The 22,781-nt window shown below is 43.6% G+C and overlaps 1 protein-coding gene across 1 annotated transcript; it reads right to left on the bottom strand.

Annotated features, from left to right (window-relative positions):
- Positions 1 to 1,603: 1,603 nt before the first annotated feature.
- On the bottom strand, positions 1,604 to 22,513 carry FBXO40 (F-box protein 40). Its single transcript, XM_053564879.1, has 4 exons — positions 22,376 to 22,513; positions 9,286 to 9,315; positions 6,540 to 8,447; positions 1,604 to 2,869 (listed from the first exon to the last, which is right to left on the bottom strand). Exons 2-4 carry the CDS (start codon positions 9,286 to 9,288, stop codon positions 2,654 to 2,656), a joined length of 2,127 nt encoding a protein of 708 aa, XP_053420854.1. The 5' UTR covers positions 9,289 to 9,315; positions 22,376 to 22,513; the 3' UTR covers positions 1,604 to 2,653.
- Between the last annotated feature and the right edge of the window lie 268 nt (positions 22,514 to 22,781).

Raw genomic sequence — 22,781 nt, 5'->3', positions numbered from 1 at the left:
ACTGGGCCAGGTTTGAACCCACCAGCCCCAGTGCATGTGGCTGGTGCGCTAACCACTGAACTATGGGTGCCAAGCCCACTCAGCTGCTTCTTGATCTGAAACCCTGTCTGGCTGTCTTACCTGTCAGGAGACACTCTGCTTATGCTGCTCCCCACAGCTTCATCTCACTAATCAAATCCTTAGTTTCTCCAAAAGGCTTCCATGTGGTTCCATCTGCCTTCTCACTCTAATTAGGATTCTTCCTGAATCCCAAGCTTCAATACTGCTCTGGGAGGGGAAAGTGCAGTTGGATGTGTGCCACTGCCAGAGCCCTGTGGCCCTACCAGGTTGGGAGGGGAAAGGCCTCTGTTCTCTTCCTTTCTCCACATACTACCTTGCTTCTCCTCTGTCCAACTCTAGCCCCAGATTCTTACAGCTGTCAGTCTGTAGTTACCCCCTTTCTCTTTTTCTGGTAGAATAAAAAACTCAGTGAACCTTAGGAGCTGTCTTCCTCTATGTGGGAAGGACTAGATTCAAAACACATGAAACTTAGAAGGTGGCCTCCTGCTTCCCACTTCTTTCTCACGTCATTGCTTTGCTGTTGCTGGTTACTCGTCTTCACTGAAAAAAACCTTAGGTCTTGGGCAGTGCCTGTGGCTCAGTGGGTAGGGTGCCAGCCCCATATACCCAAGGTGGCAGGGTCAAACCCAGCCCCGGCCACCTAAAACAACAATGACAACTGCAACATCAACAACAACAAGCCGGGCATTGTGGCGGGTGCCTGTAGTCCCAGCTACTTGAGAGGCTGAGGCAAGAGAATCGCTTAAGCCCAAGAGTTGGAGGTTTCTGTGAGCTGTGACGCCATGGCACTCTACCGAGGGCGATAAAGTGAGACTCTGTCTCAGAAAATAAATAAATAAATAAAATAAGCCTGTCTCAACTCTCTGTCTCTAACATTACATCCTTTAGGACAATGGTTCTTAACCAGGAGTCATTTGCTTCCAGAAGATGTTCAACAATGTCTGGAGACACTTTTGGTTGTTAACACCATGGGGTGGAGGGGGGGGGAGGTGCTACTGCCATTTAACAGATAGGAGCCAAGTTTGCTGCTAAATAGCGTATAATACACAGAAGAGTTCTCTATTACTAAGGAGTATCCAGTTTAAAATAACAATAGTTCTGAGCTTGAGAAGCTCTGCTTTGGGGAATGTCATTTCCTATTGTGTACTTTTTCTTCTACTTTTGTTCTTGTGAATATTCACTGTTTGTTACCAAAAATAGCAGTATCATCTATTTTTGTCAGGCTATCGGCATAACCAAGAATAGGTAAGAACAATTTTAGGGAACTATAGTGTTCACATGTTTTCTTCTCCGAGACCCCAGTGGGGTACTCAAGTGGTCTCTAGGACCTGGTGACTGGTACCAAAGGAGCTGCAGTGGACCTCAACTGGACTTCACCAAATGTGTGGTGTCCTTCGGCTCCCCTGTGCATTCTGGCATGACAATGAGGTTGGTGCACTGAGGGCGTTTCACATAGCACAAGATGGTACCGGCCAATGCCCATACTCTCCCTCACCCAGACTTAGAATATAATTTTCAAAAGAAAAAAACTTTGACTCTTAAGTCATTTTTATTTTTTATTTTTTGAGACAGAGTTTTACTCAGTCATTTGGGCTAGAGGGCAGCGGCATCATCATAGCTCACTACAACCTCAAACTCCTGGGCTCAAGCAATCCTCCTATCTTCAGCCTGCTGAGTAGCTGAGACTACCGGCATGTGCCACCACACTCAGCTAATTTTTCTAATTTTTGTAGAGATAAGGACTTACTCGAGCTCAGGCTGGTCTTGAACTCCTGGCCTCAAGTGAGCTTCCTGCCTTGGCCTCCCAAAGTGCTAGGCATGAGCCACTGTGCCTGCCCTTAAGCCATTGTTAAGAAGTTAAAAAGTGGGCTTGTGATTTTTGGTCCTACTTTTTTCATAAATATAGTGTCATTTTTGGACTATTTTTCAATGCTTTTCTTCTATGTGTTGCCAAGATTCTGTACAACAGACTCTATGACTTCACATTGGCTCCTCATCTGTTGGACCATGGTGTTCTCCAGGGTGGCTGAGCTCAACAGGGGCTTCTTGTCAGTTGGGCTGTTAGAATTATCTGGGCTTAAAGGCAGGAGGGAAACTGAAAGAAGCCCTGGACTTGACTGTCAAGACAGATCCAGCTTCAGCACCTTCCAGCTGTGTGCATCACCCTAGGAGCCCTGGCAAGTAACTCTGTGCACCTTAGTTCCCTCCCTACGTTGCCTGCTCCACATACTTGGAAGGGCTTTGTAAACCAGGCCCATGCTCGTTTCTCATCTTTTAAGCAGTTGGATTCATCTTCCAAATGGCCTCAAGTTACTTATTTTCTCCTCAGAAAAGAAAAAAACAAAGGAAAGGAATTAAGTCATCAGTATGACCCTATGGCACAATCCAGGGCATAGGAAATTCTTAGGTCTTTGTGACCGCAGAGGTCTTGAAGGTCTTATGTGATGGTGGAGGTTTTATATTTGAACTTTTCATGTCCCAATACACCCTGATAAGCAAACATACAGTTTACTGAAGGGAATCTTCAAAACCATACTCTGTCCTACTTTCAGCAACTCCAAGGAGAAACCCAAGAATGCTGACATCTGAATCTTTAGGAGGCGTATCTTCCTCGTGCTCTGGCTCTAAAGGTGGAGACCAAGCTCTCTGGGGCCTGTTCATGGGGCTGACACATGCTGGTCAAAAGAATTGGGTCAGTTTTGTGCTCTACAATGTTGAAAGGACAGGCTTTCAGGTGCTCGGACATGGAGGTGACTTCATTAAACTCCCAGCTCTTGATTTTGGAGAACAGACTGCTGAACTGCCAGATCTGTTGGGAAAGATAGAGGCTCAAAGGTGAACAATGGGGCAATACTTTATTTGAACAGTATCAGGAGATGCCTTTCTGTTCTTCCTATTCTTAGCCTCTGGAATGTTCAGTAGCTCCTGCAGACATTGTTAGTTCCTTCCCTGGCATCCAATTCCTAGTTTGCTCTTCCAATTAATAATCCCCTCAGCTGGCCGTGTAGTTGTGAGCAGTCAGCATATTGACACATGCCCTGCTCCTATTCCCACTAGCAACAGTGATTAGTTTTAGAATAGACATACAGTTCAAAGCAGGACAATTAGAACCAATGAGACTCTACTCCAGAACTTGTGTCTGAGATATCAAAAACCAGATTATTGGCTGGGCACAGAGGCTTACACCTGTAAGCCTAGCATTCTGGGAGGCTGAAGTAGGTGGATCCCTTAAGCTCAGGAGTTTGAGACCAGCCTAAGCAAGAGCGAGGCCTTGTCTCTATTAAAAATACAAAAAAATTAGCTGGGGGGCGGCGCCTGTGGCTCAAAAGAATAGGGCACCGGCCCCATATACCGGAAGTGGTGGGTTCAAACCCGGTCCTGGCCAAAAACTGCCAAAAAAAAAAGTTAGCTGGGCATTGTGGCAGGTGCCCTATCATCCCAACTACTTGGGAAGCTGAGGCAGAAGGATTGCCTGAACCCAAGAGGTTGAGGTTGCCATGAGCTAGGCTGATGCCACAGAGTGGCAACATCTAGCCTAGGCAACAGAGTGAGAGTCTGTCTCAAACTAAAACAAAAAGACAGAACCTCCCAAGTTCACCACCTCCTACATTGACCACCTCCTTAAAATGAGATAATTTTCATAGACCAGAGATGCACCATGTGTACGCATTAGTACAATAGGCCTAGTTCCTTATGTTGACCGTCTCCAAGTGTTGACCAGTTTGTTACAGTCCCTTGGGACATCAACTTACAGAGATTCTACTGGATTTCCTACTGTTCTTGGGAAGCTACAGTTCTAGGAGCTGTCAGCTAGGTGCCACCAAGGGAGAACTGTCTTGAATTATTGAGCTGTTGAGGAAGGAAAAAAATAGAAAGAAAAAAGATCACTTGGGGCATTTTTTTTTTTTTTTTTTTGAGACAGAGTCTCACTTTGTTGTCCTGGGTAGAGTACCATGGCATCACAGCTCACAGCAACCTCAAACTTTTGGGCTTAAGCCTCCTGAGTAGCTGGGACTACAGGCACCTGCCAAAATGCCTGGCTATATTTTAGAGATGGGGTCTTGCTCTCGTTCAGACTGGTTTTGAACTCACGAGCTCAAGCAATCCACCTGCCTCGGCCTCCCAGAGTGCTGGGATTACAGACATGAGCCACTACACCTAGCCCTGGGGCATTTTTTTTCAAGATGCTAGATCAAGCCTTACCTGAAGCTATTACCTTTGGTCTTTTCAGTTATATAGGCTAAATACATTCCATTATCCTCTATGCCACTTTAGGTTGGTTTTCTATTGCTTGGAATTAAAGTATTCTAACTAACAAGGGTTTCACTAAAACAGGAACTCCTTGGGAAAATTCTGAGTCTGGTATTCAGTAAGACACCCTCTGGTTTTTCCACCTGAGATATGGTGGCAAAGTTGCTGGTTTTAAAATATGGTAATGAGAGTAAACATACAACCTAATACCCTTTCAACCTGACTACTTCACCTTCAGTTTCTTATTATTATTCCTAAATAAGAAAAGTGTTTCCTGGGATCTTCGAACTACTTGCCTTTTTACTTTAAAAAACCATTTCAATATAAGTATCCTTTAGTCCAAACTAAATTCTCTGTCTTTCTGCAAAGAAGTAAATTTGTCCCACTCCCACATGATATCCCAGAGTGGTCAGCAATCATTGAATTGGGAACAAACTTGAGCCAAATAATGGGACATCTAGTTGGTAAATTAAATTATTTGCATCTGATTTTGTTTTTGCACTTGGTTTTTATAGAGGAAGGCACTTCTAATCCTGAAGGCAGTATCTTAGTCTCATTAACATTTGCCCCTAACATAGGCTATCAGTGTTTCTTTAACACATGGATGCAAGCACGGATATGTGAGGGACAGTCTTATAATCATCGTTTGAAGATGTATCAGTGAATAAATAATTGGCAAAATATGTAAGACGTTTTAGGCATAAACAATAAAAACAGATTGATCAACAATTCTAACTCTCCAATGCTAGTGTGCAAATACCCGTATATTAGGAAGAACCTCAATAGTGAGATTATGGAATTATTGGACTAAGTGGGCACCATAAATTCATTTTTCATATTATCAATATATTTACTCTGAGAAAAGATGGGATGGGCACCTTGGATGTGATGAATTAGGAGTCCCACTTCCATATGATACAACCCAGTAGACATGAACACAGTTGAATAGACCTGGCCCACGGGGAAAAATGAGTAAGGTTTTTCCTAAGGGAAAGATTCTTTATATTTTTATAGAGTAGAAGTTTTTGAAAACTTAAATTAATATTTGGACCAGAGGCAATCAGTGGGCCAAATTCATTTAGAATTACAAATGCCTTTATCAAAGGCAAAACTGCTTTAAAAAAATTAGTTGATGGGCAGCACCTGTGGCTCAGTAAGTAGGGCACCGGTCCCCTATACCAAGGGTGGCAGGTTTGAACCTGGCTCTGGCCAAACTGCAACGAAAAAAAATAGCCGGGTGTTGTGGCAGGAGCCTGTAGTCCCAGCTACTTGGGAAGCTGACGCAAGAGAATCACCTAAGCCCAGCTGGAGATTGCTGTGAGCTGTGACAGCACGGCTCTATACCGAGGGCAACAGAGTAAGACTCTGTCTCTAAAAAAAAAAAAATTAGTTGACATGAGACTGAGGAGAATTCATCAGCTTACTATATCAATCACAGTCCAACAGGAAATAAATGGCACTCTCAAACTGAGTGATCTGAAGAGGATTTTTAAAAGGAACGCTTTACGAAAATGTGGGCAGATATAGGAAAGCCAAAAGATTCAGGGCAGTCCCCGGAGCTGGGGAGTTACTGCCCAAAGCCTGGAAGGGAAGGAGAAAGAGGTCATTAGAACCCCGAGTAACTATGTGGAGAGCCCCTACAACAGGGCCATCTTTAGTGGAAGGACAGAGGCAGTTCGAAGTGTCATGAAGGGGAAGAAGTGTGCAGGGAGGAAGCCAGGAGAAAAGACAATTCACCCTCATTCTTCCCCGCACCCCATCTCCTGCTGATATAACCCCCTCGATTAGCAGCTGGGGGACAAGGGAACAAGTTGAGGCAATCTATAGAGATCAGCTTCCAGGGGACAGAGCAGGGTAGAGAAGGATGGAGGATAGCTCACATGAGCAAAAACACTATATTTAGGACACATTAGGAAAAAACAGGCAGTGCCATCTGTGTTGGTATTTGTATGTTTCTAGGTCCGTCTTCCCTACTAGACTGACCTCCTTGAGTCCGTGTTATTCCCAGCAATGGCCCCAATGCCTAGTAATAGTGCTTGGCACATAAAAAGCTCACAATAAATATTTGATCATTTGTGTGCTGTGCCCCCCATGCTGTTGAATTGTTCTGGTTTTGTACAGTGTAGAATGATTCTGAAATAATAAAACATTTCAACTTTGTGCAAAAAAATAAATAAGTAAATAAATATTTGAGAAATGAATGAAAAAATAAAAGAGTGTTTACTTGCCTCTCTGTGGACTCTCCAGGAGGTTCTTCCATGGGAATACCTCTTCTTCCATTGCAGGAGGACCATCCCTCTCTCTTGTAACAAAGTGGCACAGATATTTCTCATCAGCAGGGACACCTGGGAGAGCTGGGACAGGCTGATGCTATCTAAGAACCCAGCAATGTACTGCAAAATCTCCAGGGGCAGGCTGGTTAGACCATGCTGGCTTTTTCCTCTGTGACCTGAGAGATGATTGTTTTTCTTTCCCTCACTCAGCTCTGGAGCAACCTCTGGCTTGATGGCAAAGGTCTTGAGCTCCTGACTATAGATCACTTTCGCCTTTTGCCCTGGGGGGCGGAAATGGTTTTGGACAAATGTACATCCCAAGTAGGCCAGGGGGCATCGGTGCTGGAACCAGCCATTGATACATGACTGAATGTCTGCATGAACGTTCTTGAAGTGCAGGGGGAATTCATCCCTTCTGAAGAATTTGTTGCAAGTGAAAGTGAAAGCAGAGCTGCTCTTGTTGTGTCTCCTGGTCACACACTCGCTGTGGAGCTCCACGTGGAGTCCCAGGGGACTGGCAGTGGTTAGGTCAGCCAGCACCGTTCCAGCAGAAAACTGTTCTGGCTCAAAGTTGTATGTCTGGGTGGCAAAATCCATGAACAGCCCATCAATGCTCCTGGATTCAGAGATGACGTGACCTTTGAGTTCTCTTTCCAAAGCACATTGGAGGGTAGTCTTGATGAGATCTGATTTTGGCAGGTCCTCCACAGTAATGCCCAGATCTGAAGTATCCACTGCCTTGTGCTCGCTTGGCCTGCAGCTCAACATGGCATCTCCAATTCGAGCTCGCTTTCCACAGTAGCTCACAGGAACTCTGAAGGTGTGAACAGTCTTGACTTCCTGAGCCTCAAGGTTGCCATACACAAAGTCTCTCTCCTTAGGTGTACAAGCCGGCATCTGACCAAAGTGAATAAGCATCCGCCCATTGTGCACTAGATACATATTATAGTCCTTTGCATCCACAGCTGTTTTCAATCTTTCTAGAACACCATCCTGCCAAGGAGCAAGCCCTGTCGTTTCCATGACTGTGTGAAGGTCCTGCTGCTTCTGGTTTTCCCATGGCTCCTTCCCTTTGGCAGTGCCCTCTACCTTTGTCACATTGCCACTAGAAATCTGCTCCTTCCCTGAGCTAGGCTTGCTCTTGCTCTCACAGCTATCTGATGAATTTGCTAAAGCAGACGCTGCATGCTCTTTGCTGAATATATTTTCCCACTTGCCAAACTTGTGCAGGTCCATCCCTTCTTTGGTTTTGGCTAATGCCTCTCGCTCTTCTTGAGTCAGCTCTGCTGTGTTCCCATTAGTTGCTGGAAGGCAGCTGTGAGGTACCAAATCGTCACCCACTCCACCCACAGCTCCTCCCATGTCCTCCAAGCTGGCTTCCCCATTCATGGCTGGCTCCTCCTCAGCAGCCTCTCTAGTTTCTGGGAAAAGTTCTACCATTTTCAAAGATCTGAACAGGACCTTCTGGTCCTGTAGGGCCAGGGCTGTGTCCAAACACTCCTCACTGGGGGGCTCTTTCATGATGTTCTCATGAAGGGCAGTTTCAGAGTCCACATTTGGCCAGCGATTCCACTCCATGGAGCAGCAGACCACACTGGCCGGACACGCCTGCAGGTGCTTGGCCAGCTTGTGGCGGGACATGGAAAGGGGGCAGCCATATTGGGAGTTGAGGCAAGGAACCTGCTCTAATGGGCAGAGGAGCTCGTGCTCTGCCTCTTTGCACATGTGGAAGGTAGCACCACAGAGCAGGTGGCAGCTTATCACCAGGCAGGAGACCTTGGGCTCCACGGGAGCATGGCAGTGGCGGTTGAAGCAGCCCTCACAATGCCTGTGCTGCTCAGGTGGGGGCCTGCGTGCCCTGCCCTGCACACACCAAGGGCAAGGGGAAAGAGAAAACAAGTGAGTGCTGGAAGAGCAGCATACTTTTTGTAGAAACCTTTTGCTATATAGAAAACCACAGAGAAGAAAGCAAAAATAAATCATAATCCCACAATCCAGGAACAACAATTATCAAACCTCTTAAAATTTTCTAATAGTTGATTCTATGTATGTAGTAGATATGTTTTGAATAGTAAAAGAAAAGTGGAATGTAATGGACTACCCTGTTGACAATTGTTACTTTTGAGTTGTGGATTATGGGTGACTTAAAGGACATAGTTAATACTATGAATACAATTTGTGTCCTACTTTTTAACTTGGTATTAGGACACGAGACTACTAGACTGTTTTATTAATTATTCTTTGCAAATTTTCTTTACATGGCAATGTAATATTCCAGAATACAGGTGTGCTGTTATTTACACAACTACCACCAGAGGGCGTTTGGGGAGGCCGGTGGTCCTGCCTGGTTTTGCTCACATTTGCATCTCCAGCATCTGGCACCAAGCCTAGACCTTTGTAGGTACTTAATAATGGTTGCTGAATGAAGAAATTGTTAGCCACTTAGATTACTGCTGGATTTTCTGCTATTTTATTTTAAAATTTTCACTAAAAATTCTTGCACAAAGATCTTTCTCAGCTCTGGGCTTTCCCCTTACTGTGTCAATTTCTTCCAAGTTCTGTTCAGCATCTCTGGTTTGACAAAATCTGTTAACTAACATCAAGCCATAAGGACAAGTCTGCCAGCTGCTTCAGCAATAAGCTAAATAAAACAAGACCCGGACCTCTAAAAGACAAAGCTGCATAAGCACCTGGTACTTACCATAGCTTCCCAACTTCTTGCTTCTTAACTCTGAGGAAAAACATGAAAATATGATTACGAATGAAAAGCATTGTGGTTATCTATATGCGCAGGGGTCAAGGAGACTTGACATCCTCTCACATTTAATTCCTTCCACCTGGAGGTATCCTTGGCCCCATTTTACAGCCAAGAAAACAAGCTTGAAAAATTAAGTAACTTGTCCAAAGTCACACATTGATAGAATTAGCTTTGCAGCCTGGCCCCTGCTGGCCCACACTCCTTCCACTGACCCACACTGTCCTCCTATGGGGCATATTACCAAACATGGGATGTGTAACTTCTACTTCCTGTAACTTCTTTCCGTTGTCTACAGACAATTATCCTGCATTCCAAACACCCTCTGCCACCCCCATTCTAGAACAAGTTACCTCCTAGTTAACCCTCTCTCCCACTGAGGCTTCCTGTCTACTTATATGTCAGCCTGATGCCCAGCTTGGTCTGAGGCAGTATGTAAGTGTCTGTAAAATATCCATCCATCTTGTGCCATTTTCCTTTGTGAATTAGCTGTGCTGTGGCTGGAGTCGGTGACAAAACTCCAAAGGCCCCAGAATCCAACTGAGCAGAGAGTGTGGCAAGCGGAAGAGAAGATGCCTGACTTTCAGGAGAATGAAATTACTCAGCTCTGGTCAATTGGTCTTATGTGGAATGTGTTGCCAGACCTGATTTTTTTCAGAGAAAGTGGTTAGACTTTTGTGAGTGGTGGTATAGAGTGTCCTGGTTAGGAGACAGACTGCATAGGTTTCAACAGTGACACTAATTATCAAGTGTCAATAGTTATTAAGACTTTGGGAAAGTTGGTCATCTGGTTCCCCATCTGTAAAGGGAGGGTAATGATTACATCTGTCCCACTACAGCTATTGTGAGGAGTGAGTTAAATATACAGGAAACTCTTAAATCAGTGCTCGTCTCAGGAAGTGATCTACCCTTGTATGCTATTATAAAAGAAGTATTTTTTATTTCCTCATAATATAAAGTATTTTATAATTTGTCAAAATAAAAATCCTGAGAATTTTAAAGATTCGCAACTAATTTAATTTAAAAAGACAACAACACTCTATTGGAGTCAGGGAGAAAACATGAAAACTGACTAGCTAATATCTGTATGTTGCCAGTTTGTTACCTGGCCTGGAGAATTTGTAACAATTTAGGCATTGTGTTAGTCTGGAATGGGGTGGGGTGTCTAGCATCCAAAAGTCAGAGGTGCAGAATTTTAATATTTTATTTTACTTTAGGATTTGCCAATTTATCATGGGTGAGTTTTCCCCAACCTTTTTTGGGGAAATATTTCAAACACAAAAGACATGAAATAGTACATACAATGATCACCCAAAATACTCTATTTTAGATTCAACAATTTTTAACATTTTACCATTTTTGTGCTGTATCTCTCATCTCTCTCATGACCCCCCCCCTCCACACACACACACACGCACAAGCACACTCGCATTTTTTGGCCGAATCTCTTGAAAATTAAGTTTCTGAAATTGTGATACTTCATCCCTAAGTACTTCAACATATGTTTCCTAAGAATAAGGACACTTTCCTTTGTAATTACAACAGCATTATCACATCTAAGAAAGGTAAAAATAATTTTTCTAATATCATGTAACATGTCTGTATTCACATTTCTTCAGTTTTCCTAAAAATGTCTATTGTAGTTTTTTTAAATTTTGTTTTTAGTTTTTTTTTTTATTATTTTAAACAAGGCTCTTTTTAAGGTCAATTTATTACATTTGCTGTTAAATCTTTGAGCTTCCTTTAATGTGGAACAATCTCCCAGCTTTTCTTTTTAAAGAGAGATAGCCCTAAATCTCAAGGAAAGTATAGTCTGTTTCATTCATTTATTTGTCCATCCATCCATCCAACAAACATTTGCTGATTACCTAACATGTGCCAGTAAGTTAGCATAAGGGTCACCTGGACTGCTTGTTAGAATCAGCTGTGGTGCTTGTCGAAACTAACAGGCGTCCTCAAACGTTTTAAACAGGGGGCTAGTTCACTGTCCCTCAGACCAATGGAGGGCCGGACTATAGTTTAAAAAAAAAACTATGAACAAATTCCTATGCACACTGCACATATCTTATTTTGAAGTAAAAAAAACAAAACGGGAACAAATACAATCACACCACCTCATGTGGCCCGTGGGCCGCAGTTTGAGGACCCCTGAATCTGCACTGTTCAATATGATAGTCACCAGCCACATGTGGCTATTTAAATGTAAGTTAATCAAAATGAAATAAAATGATTCATTTCCTCAGTCACACTAGTCGCATTTCAAGTGCTCAGTAACCACATGTGGTTATCAGCTGCTCTACTGGACAACAGAGAATAGAACATTGCCATCCACGTAAAAAGCTCCACTGGTATTAATGCTGCCCAATAACCCTGACTAGAGCCAGGGCTGTGTTCCTAGAATTTATGTTCTTAACATTCTGAATCTTATGCACATTAATAAATAAGAACCCTTGTTCTAGATCCCACTGGAGCTGTTAAGTGTGAAAGAGGGATCATGTCAGAATGCTTTATACTCCCAATAGCCTGAATCAGGAGGTAGATAAGTTACAAACCAGAATGTCAAACAGACTCAGGGCCTAGAAGTTAAACCAAGGTGTTAAAGCCAGAGAAGGAGATGAGCAGAGTGGGAGGGCTGGAGGGTTGGACTCTGCTATGGTCTGAACATTTCTTCCCCCCCTAAAATTTGTATGTTGAAATCTAATCTCCAATGTGAAGGTATTTGGAGATGGGGCCTTTGGGAAGTGATTAGATCATGAGGCTAGGCTAAGAGGACTTAGAATTAGGGTCCTTACAGAAGAACTCTAAGAGCCCAGATCCCTTCTACCACATGAGAATCCCACGAGAAGACGGGTGTCTGTGAACCAGGAGGCAGGCCTTCATTAGACTTGGAATCTGCCCATGTCTTGACCTCGGATTTCCCAGTCTCCAGAACTGTGAGCATAAATTTCTGTTTATGATGTAGCAACCCAAACAGACTAAGACAAACTGAGATGCAACAGAATGGGGTAAAGCAAGGAGCACATCTTTTGGATGCCAGAGTCCACATACTGATCTTTTAACATGTAATTTAATGTTCATGTAGACTCCTGACATATTCCAGACCACTTCTGGAAATAAATTCCATTGTGGATTAACTGGGAAATTCATAAGTATTAGGCTAAAGCATCTGGAATTATTAGATACACAATAGGGATCCATTTAACATTGTAAACATCGTAATTAGGGTGCTATGGGGGGGAGGGACAGATGAAAAAAGAGGAGTCAGAACATAGAGTTCCAAACTGCTATGTAGAGAATGAGATGGAGGCCGGATGCATGAGGTTGACAGTAAAAATAGGCAAGATGAGACGGGAGATATTACAAAAGGTGAATCACTTGGTTTCTGTCTGTAGATGGAAAAAAAGAAAGTCCAAGTTGATGGCAAGATTTTGAACCAGAAAGAGAAAATATTGGCTATAATTTTGAGAAAAATGGAAGTCTAAAGAGGGAATTATTTTGGGAGGTAAGATGGGTCCAACAAATTTAATACAAGTAGTTTTGGGTGAAGGCAGATCAGGAGGATGGGAAGATGAGGAACTGGAATGTAGAGATATAGACTGAGAAGTAACCACTTTAAAATGAGAGAGGAGTATGTGGCCGGCACCCTACTCACTGAGCTACGAAGCTCGCGGGTTTGAGCCCGGCCCGGGCCTGCTAAACAAAAATGGCAACTGCAACCAAAAAATAGTTGGGTGTTGTGGCGGGCACCTATAGTCCCTGCTACTTGGGAGGCTGAGGCAAGAGAATCTCTTGGGCCCAAGAGTTTGAGGATACTGTGAGCTGTGACACTGCAGCACTCTACCAGGGGTGATATAGTGAGACTGTCTCAAAAAATAAAATAAAATAAAATAAAATAAAATAAAATAAAATAAAATAAAATAAAATAAAATAAAATGAGAGAAGAAGCCATAACTGGGGAAATGAGAGCACAGAATAAAAATCTGAGCCATGAAGTGTACAGCCAAGGGTGACAACTTTGGGGGGCATCGGGAAGAACCAGAGCCAGAGAAGGAGAGCCCAGAGAGCTAAGAGTCAGGACTACGTTTTCACAGATGTAAAGGAAAGGGTGACGGTAGCCTCAAATGCTACCACCAAATTAAGAACAGTGATGACAATGCCACTACTTGTGAGAGGCTGCCAAAGAGCTCTTACCAGAGCAGATATGGCATTCAGCTGTGTGGTGGGACCCTTGGGCATTCAAAATATGTTGCTTGCACTGATGGGAGGGGGAAATCTATTAAGCACAAACTCCAATGTTGGCAGGGCCTCTGTCCTGCCCGGCAGAATGTGACCATCTACTTTGTATTCAGAAGAGAAATTCATCAGTAAGGATGGAGTCTGGATGATTCTGAGTCCCATGTTAGTCTACAGGTAAGAAAGAAGAGGCCAATCACGAATGGGACAAGCCTACGTGAACAGAGCTACCAGCACCAGGAATGGTTGGCTTCATAGTTGCCAGCCCGTGCTGTCATGAAGTTGAGCTCAGTTCCTGGGAAGAGAAAAGAAGGGTGGCTAGTTCTCTGTGCCCCATCTGTCCAGCAGCAGGGATGTGTCCACTGGAGGTACCTTGGTGATGAACTCTCAACCCAATCCTTTCTTACCCTTCAGCATTAAGGATTATGGTTCCTGGGAACAGTGTTATTGAAGTTGGATGCATTTGTGACACAGCCTTATTGCTCTCCATCTCTTTGAAGTTATTTGAAAATATCCCTTTAAGAGAAAACAATGCCAGTGGACAACAAAGATGCTTTTTTTAGTGCTGCTATTTAAAGCCCTTCTGCCAGAACTGGCATTATACCAGATAACTGACTTTGAGAGAGGACGTGAGTGGAGTAAAAGGGCATGGCAAATGGAGACCACTCTGGAGACGTCAGGCAGTGGAAGGAAGGAAGACAAACATAGCCTAAGGGCATTAAGAATCACACCTGAACCCTTTGCTGTGAATCCGAGAGAAATTTCTCCTACTCAGATAAGGGTGATTTCCAAATTCTGGGTAGTTTAGTTATGGCTAGTGAAGTAAGGGGACCAATTGTCCTAGTTTTCCTGGGCCTCTCCTAGTTTAGCATGGAAAGTCTCATGTCCCAAGAAACTCCCGCAGTCCCAGGAAAATAAGGACAGTTAATGGGTCGCCTTAAATGGAAGCCATTGGTGTTGCCACAAATTGAGCAAATTAGACACAGCGTTGGCTGCCTCATGATAGAGATACCCTGTTCTCTTAATCTTCTTTGTTCCAGTACACAGCCACTGGATCCTAATCCGCAGAGGGGGTTGTCTGATGTTCTTAGGTTAAGAGATTTCTTTGAGTTTTGAGTGTCAGGGAGGAAGAGAAATAAAATTTTAGTGTCTTTCATGTGCTTTTATACAACATTTTGTTTAATTCTCACAGCAACTGTGTGAGGTGGGTATTATCATTTTCAGTTTACAGATAAGGATACAGAGGCACAAAAAGGCCTCGGTTTGTCTGGCTTCCCAACTCTGTGCTCTTTGCTACATCGCACTGTGTCCATCAGAGACCCACAGAGATCCATGTGGTCCACCCCCATGATTTGGGGAGAATGCAAGTCCACGGCTAGAGTTGCGGCACAGAAGAGTGTTCACAGTAGAATCTTTCTAGATCTTCTGGGCCACATCCCATACGGTGCCCCCTCTGAGTAGAGGGAAAAACAGGAGCACCTTGGTCTAATGGCTTTGTGTTTCAGGGCCTATAAGTGTGAAAGGGAAGGTTTTAGGGTTAAAAATCTGCCCTGGAATATGGCTTGTGAGATTTAAAATGAAACATCTATTAAATCGAAGCTACACAGATTATAGAAACTACTCACTGTGAGAAAGTTGACAAAAATCTATGCCTGAGACAAAGCGTGGTTATCTAGATGCCATTTTCCCCTATAATTTTTATGCCCTATATTCACCTCTAAATCCTTGCTTTCTACCTGGAACGACAATACATCCATTCTCTTAAAAAATGAACTTTTGTCAAGTATATGGCCAACACATTCTCCTTATAACATGAGTTTTAAAGTTCTTCTGTTTAGAGGAAACAGCAGTCAAAACAACATAATTTAGACTTAAATAGTACAAAGAGCTACATGAAATGAGATTTTACTGGTTGTACTTATGTAATTTTAATTTAGAATGTAAGTTGGTGAAAGAACCAGGTGTGTGAGTTTGAGGTATGGCTGTTTCTTTTTTTCTTTTCTTTTCTTTTTTGAGACAGAGCCTCAAGCTGTCACCCTGGGTAGAGTGCCATGGCATCACAGCTCATAGCAACTGCCAACTCCTGGGCTCAAGCAATTTTCTTGCCTCCGCCTCCCAAGTAGCTGGGACTACAGGCACCCACCACAACACCCGGCTAGTTTTTGGTTGCAGCCATCATTGTTGTTTGGCGGGCCCAGGCTGGATTTGAACCTGCCAATTCAGATGTATGTGGCTGGCGCCTTAGCTGCTTGAGCCACAGGCGCCAAGCCCACCTTTTTTTTTTTTTTGAGACAGAGTCTGTTGCCCTGAGTAGAGTGCTGTGGCATCATCATAGCTCACAGCAATCTCAAACTCCTGAGCTCAAGTGATTCTCTTGCCTTAGCCTCCCAAGGCAAGAGAACTAGGACTACAGCCACCTTCCATAACACTGGTCCATTTTTTTATTTTTAGTAGAGATGGGATCTCACTCTTCCTCAGTCTGATCTCGAACTCCTGAGCTCAATGGATGCTCCTGTCTTGGCCTCCCAGAGTGCCAAGATTACAGGCATAAGTCACTGCACTCAGACTTCATTTTATTTTTAAGGCAAGGTCTAGCTCTATTGCCTAAGCTAAAGTACAGTGGCATCATAGCTCACTGAAACTATAAACTCTTGGGCTCAAATGATACTCTTCCCTCAACCTCCCAAGTATCTGGGACTACAGGGACCCACCACAATGCCAAGATGATTTTTCTACTTTTTTAGTAGAGGTCTAGCTCTTGCTCAGGCTGGTCTCCATCTCCTGAGCTCAAGCAACCAACCCACATCAGCTTCCCAGAGTGCTAGGATTACAAGTGTGAGCTACCCCAACTGCATGGCTTTCTTCAAAGAAATAGAGAAGGATTTAGAACCCAGCAAGTAGTAACTTCACTTGATCCAGGTTACGGTTCTGTGTGGACCACTGAAAAACGAGTAAATTGATAAGCAAAGGTAGGGCAGCTAGAAGAGTGGGTCTCTAAGTGTGGTCCCCAGGCCAGGTGAGGTGGCTCATGCCTGTAATCCTAGCACTCTGGGAGGCCGAGGCAGGTGGATAGCTTGAGCTCACGAGTTCAAAACCAGTCTGAGCAAAAGTGAGACTGCCCCCATCTCTACTAAAATTAGAAAAACTAAGGCAAGAGGATCACTTGAGCCCAAGAATTAGAGCTTGCTGTGAGCTATGACACCACAGCACTCTACCCAAGGTGACAGCTTGAGACTCTGTCTCAAAAGAAAGTGTGGTCCCCAGACTAACAGCATCAGCATTACCTATGAGCTGGTTAGAAATGCAAATACTGGGACCTGGCCTAAGCCTACAGAATCAGACCTTTGAAATCCAGCTGATTCTGATGTAAGCTCAGAGAACCATTGAACTAAAAGCTTGGAATTATGTCCTAATCAAAAAGGAACTATTGCCAGTTAGATTGGGAGGTCTTGATGAAAGATCTGGAAAAGCTATGGGCAAATTCTATCCACTTATCTCTCCACCACCACTGCCCAAGTCCAGGCTCCATCATCTTTTGTCTGGTCTAGAGCAGTAGCTTTATAATTAGTCTCATGCCTCTTATCTTGCACCACCTGATCCATATTCCCCAGCAGAAAGAGTGATTTTAACAATTAGGTTATTACTCGTCTTGGCCCACAAGGCCTTGCAGGAGCTGTTTCCTGGTCGCCCCTCTCATGTGACCTTGCACCCTCGTGCACTTTGCCCCAGCCTTGTGGCTTATTCCAGTGTAGGGCCTTTGTACTTGTTCCTTTTACCAGGAAACCTTTCCTCTGGCTCCTTATTTGCGCGATGGGCTCCTTCTCACCATTTAGATTTCGGCTTCCATGTTACCTCTGCAGAGGCTCACCTGACACCCAATACAGGTGAATCCATGAGCACTCTCAAGACTTAGCTGAGCAATTTTTGATGTCATTTGAATTCCCTAAAGCTAATTTATTCATAAAATGGGGCTCATGATAATCCATAGGACTGTAACTGCATCAAATAAGATAAACTAGGGAAAGTGTCTAATATATGAGTAACTCAACCGTTAGTCCTTCCTCCTTGGGGAAGATCATTATCATGGTCACCACCCTCATCCAGGCTTTCATTTCTTCCCATCATATCCTCCTGTAGCCCTTGGCTGGCCTTTCAATTTTCAGTTCCTTCTCACTCCAATGTATCTTATACACCATTTCCAGCTTAATAATATTCCAACCCTATTTAAAAAAAAAAAAAAATCTTGTCCCGGTGCCTGTAGCTCAGTGAGTAGGGTGCCAGCCACATACACTGAGGCTGGCAGGTTCGAGCCCAGCCCAGGCCTGCTAAAGCAAAAATGACAACTGCAACCAAAAAATAGCCGGGCATTGTGGTGGGCACCTGTAGTCCCAGCTACTTGGGAGGCTGAGGCAAGAGAATCGCTTAAGCCCAAGAGTTGAAGGTTGCTGTCACCTGTGATGCCACAGCACTCTACCGAGGGTGACAGTGAGACTCTGTCTCAAAAAAAAAAAAAAAAATCTTACCTGACTCTTTTAATGGTATAAATCCCCCTACTCTCCCCTACTCTTTTGGCCCTTAAGCATTTAGGAATTCAAAAAGTATGGCTTCAGACCTGGGACCTTTTAGATGCCACAAAAAACAATTTGAGGGCATCTTTGTTTCCTAGGCTCAGATTTGTAATGTTTACTGTTCGCCTACATCATTCAGCTCATTAAGAAGAAAAGGAAGGTGATGATTAGAGTGGCTGCTCTCTGAGATTGGCTACAAGAGTTAGAACAACCCAGGGGAAGTGGCCGTGATGGTGTGAGCAGTGACAAGTTCTGATGACAGGCAACTATGGAGCTGGGGTGCTGGGCCAGCAGGATGTGTCCAGGCAGTGGAAGGAACTCTGATCAGAATATCAACAGTCTCAAGGACCCATGAGAATGGGCTTCTAGGGACTGAAGAGTGAGTGTAGCTAACACTGCCCCCAGCACTCAGTCAGTGTTCTCAGAATAGGACTGAATTGAACTAAATTGAATAGAACCCTAAAGAAGACAGCATAAAGAAAGCCGTGAGAGCAATTTGAACTAACTTTAGGAGAGGGAAGTGATGGCAGATGTATGCTAATTGGGGATGTTTTTTGTTTTAAGGCAGAAAAAGAAATCCTTTCATGTTAGTTAGGTTAATATAATCTTCGCTGAATGGAAGAGACTTCAGTGGGCTCAAGTTAAAACAGACATTCCCAGTGCTGCCAGAATTGTTTCCAGAGGATTAAAAAAGACAACACTTTCTTTTAAACACTTGGAGTCACAGAATCAGGAATCTGATTAGGTAGATAACCAGAAATACTCTATTCAGGAGCTTCTCAAACGTCAAGATGCATAGAAATCACCTTGGTAAGTTTTTAAAAATTCAAATTCAGATCCAGTAGGACTGGTGTGAGACCTGAGATTCTTCCCTTACAATAAGCTCCAGATGCAGCTGATGGTCCAAGGACCTCATTTTAAAATGAAAAGTTCTCATTTCTTTTTTTTTTTTACTCACCACTATACTAATGAAGAGAAAAAGTATCGTTTAATCTATGTATTTCCTAGTGGAGAAATGGAGGCTCAGAGAAGTAAAGGGTCCTGCCCATGTTCCCAGGGTCTCTGGCTGTACTTACATATTTTTTTCTGTTGCACCTTGGTGTTTTATTGAGAGTCTATAGAAACCAGAGGCCCACACAGAGCTACCTGCATGGTGGTGGCCCAGGGTGTGTTGGCAGCTTAGATGGTACCAAGGGCAGAGTAGGACAGGGCCTGGACGAATGAGGAAGAGGTGGTGACCAGTGTTCCTGGCCAACCAAGTCATGCTAACACATATAGCAGGTGTATTTAAATCACTGACTCAAGCAAAAGAGAATGGGATTAACAGATAATAGTTTTAACATTCTTTACTGTAAATTTAAAGTTAGTAGGCAGATAGGGTTGATGTCAGAGAGATATTTTTAGGCAAGGGGCCCTCTCAGCCCCCCTCACATGATATCGGTGACTAACTATTCTGACTCCTCATGTGGCTAGCCCTGGCAATCATGATTTTTTTTCTGAGCTTTAACTTCAGTGAAGGTGACAAGGTTAAAAGTTAAAGGTCAAAGATACTCTTTAATGCTTAACCTATTAACCAGCCAACTAATTAGTTATTTTAATTATACATTGCTGACCTGTATCTCTGCTATGGAGATATTTAATTCCAGGGAAAGAACATGTATAAAGTTAACAAAGCAATCTCTTGCCTCTTGAAGGTTTTTTGAGGGGAGGGGTATTAAGATGGGGTCTCACTCTGTTGGCTGTGCTAGAGTGCAGTGGTATCAGCATAGCTCACACCCCTGGGTTCATGGAATCCTCTTGCCTCAGCCTTTGAGTACCTGGTACTACAGGAATGAGCCACCGTGCCTGGCTAATTTTCCTTTTCTTAAATAGAGATGGACTATCTCTATGTTGCTCAGTCTATTCTCAACCTCCTGACCTCAAGCAATCCTCTTGCCTTGGCCTATACAGTTATTCTCAAAGTATTAGGATTACAAACATGAGCCACCATGCCCAGCCTGCCGCTTGAAATTTTAACATAACCAGTTTGCTGTGGATAATTCCCACATCCATTTCCATAATCCTGGGTTTATAGGCTGTGATTTCAGTACCTTCACTATACACTAAATACATAACCATCCTTTCCAACCTCTATTCAATGTTACAATCTGCAATTCTGCATCTATGCTAGAAATCTCTCTACCTGTAAACTTCTTGGTTATTTAATCAGCTAATTAATTCTAATATCTGGTGCTTGTAGTATTAATATCAGTACTTTAAATTGCTGTTGTATTAATGAAGAAAGTAAGTAACTGTATTATCTAGGGGTAGCTGTGAGTGAAGCCCTGCTTGATTAATCCTGAACCAACACACCCTAGCCTCACTGAGACAGCACCTAAGCATGCAGCTTGGAGAAGTCTGTGCCATGAAAACACTGGAAAAATGAAATGAAATTTGGTAATTGCACACAGTGGATTTGATTATGCCCAGCAAATGGGTAAAATTATAACATATGGGGGTTACAGAGGCAGGCAGACAAGCACCGGGAAGTAGAGTATCTGAGCAGTTGCTTTAGGCCTCTTTGTACTTGGCAACGGTGGCTTTAGTCTGTATATCAGAGTTCAGAGTGTACAGAATTGTTTTTGCTGCACAGGCCACTTCCCAGGATGTCCTTGGTTGAACTTTGAACCAAAGAAAAATAAGGAAATAAACGCTGCTCCTCTATCACTGCCAATTTTTTTGTGCACACACCCTATACAGTTATTCCAGAAGTTAGAAATAAACTGTCTACATTTTATAATTTTTATTTATTTATTTTTTTGAGAGAGTCTCACTATGTCGCCCTTGATAGAGTGCCATGGCATCACAGCTCACAGTAACCTCACACTCTTGGGTTTAAGTGATTCTCTTGCCTCCGCCTCCCAAGTAGCTGGGACTACAGCTGGCCACCACAACGCCTGGCTATTTTTTTTTGCTGCAGTTGTCATTATTTTTTAGCTGGCCCAGGATGGGTTCGAACCCACCAGCCTGGGTGCATGTGGCTGGCGCCATAACCACTGTGCTATGGGCGCTGAGCTGTACATTTTTTTTTTTTTTTTTTTTTTGCAATTTGGCTGGGGCTGGGTTTGAACCCGCCACCCTCGGTATATGGGGCCGGCGCCCTACTCACTGAGCCACAGGAGCTGCTCCCAAGCTGTACATTTTATAAGTTTTATTTTGAGGCAGAGCCTCACTCTGTTGCGCAGGCTAGAGTGTGGCATCAGCCAAGCTCACAGCAACCTCAATCTCTCCAGCTCAAGAGATCCTCCTGCTTCAGACTCCCTAGTAGCTGGGACTACAGGCGCCCGCCACACCACCTGGCTAGTTTTTCTATTTTTCGTATAAATGGAGGCTTGCTCTTGCTTAGGCTGGTCTGGAACTCCTGAGCTCAAGTGATCCTCCTGCCTTAGCCTCCCAGAGTGCTAGGATTACGGGGGAGAGCCACCGCGCATGGCCTACATTTTATAACTTTTGGTACCCTAAGCATCATTAGTCATTTTACTTTGTCCCTCTGAAATTGCAAATTTGGGGGTTGTAATGATTTTTTAGTTGGGTGCATAAGCCTGTACAAGTTTTACAACTGTAAAATACTTTTACTTATGTTTCATGCATTTTGGATTCGAGAGAGCCTGGGAGGAGAGAGCCACATTTAGGGAATATTGGAGAACAAAAAAAAAGTTTTAAACTCTGCAGGCAGGGTTTTAATAATACATACAATAAGTATAATTGTGCTGCATTAACTGGTAGTGAGACACAAAAGATGGAAATTAAGCTACATGTAAATAACTTGCAATAAACACAGCAAATGTTAAGGGAAAAGATCACAGCAATGGACTTTAGAAAAGTGGAGTGCTGGGTTCTGGGCCTTCCACCGATTGCCTCGCTACCTTCTCTGCCCCCTCACTTCACCTGCCATCACCACAGTGTAAATTTAAAGGTATCACATAACCGTTCTGCTTGATTGTAGATGAAAGAACCTATGCTATCAGAAAGCAGGTAATCTCTTTTTGCTCTAAGATTTTAAATTTGAAACAGGAGTTGACACATGGCTGGGTCTCATTCTTAGTGCTAGTTTTTTTCCCCCCAATGCATAACTTCTTTGTTTAACAATTCTCTTCCCCAGGGCACAGAGGTGATATGCACCCCGCCTGGTCTCCATGCTCATACACCCCTCCAAATGTCCCCTTGTTGCACCTGCTGCTGTTTGAGGCACTTACCTTAATGAGCTGAAAAGGCAGCATCAGCCTCTGCTGCACCTGCGTCCCTGAGTGTGAGCAAGCAGGTCAGGGGGAGGTGGCTGGAGTGTACCAGCGGCAGCACAGGACAGAGCGCTGTCAGGAAGGCAGGGAAAGGAGAGAAAACTTCAACAGAAATAGTTCAAGTGTTTCGAAGTTAAAAATAAAACTCTATCACAAGGGGCAATGTGACCAGGCTCAGCTTACGACTTTTCCTTTCCCCTGTATTTATCAACACGTGGTCTGTACTGGAGTGGCATTTAGCAGGGGAAAGGAGATGGGAAGTGGGGTTTTATATCAACAGGGTTTTTTTTTTCCCTTGAGGAAGGAGGAAAATCCTTTTAAGAAGGATTGTTTTTCAATGCCAAAGCAGCCTCTCAGACTCCTG

Source organism: Nycticebus coucang, chromosome 16 (assembly GCF_027406575.1).
Source record: "Nycticebus coucang isolate mNycCou1 chromosome 16, mNycCou1.pri, whole genome shotgun sequence".
In the NCBI taxonomy this organism is placed as follows: Eukaryota; Metazoa; Chordata; class Mammalia; order Primates; family Lorisidae; genus Nycticebus; species Nycticebus coucang.
This window is presented reverse-complemented; position numbering and strand designations above follow the sequence as displayed.

What these genes read in the sequence shown, in the direction of transcription:
- FBXO40 (XM_053564879.1), bottom strand. An exon ending in CCTGGAGAGTCCACAGAGAG is followed by an intron (nt 2,870 to 6,539) that starts GCAAGTAAACAC and finishes CTTTCCCAACAG; the next exon opens with ATCTGGCAGTTCAGCAGTCT.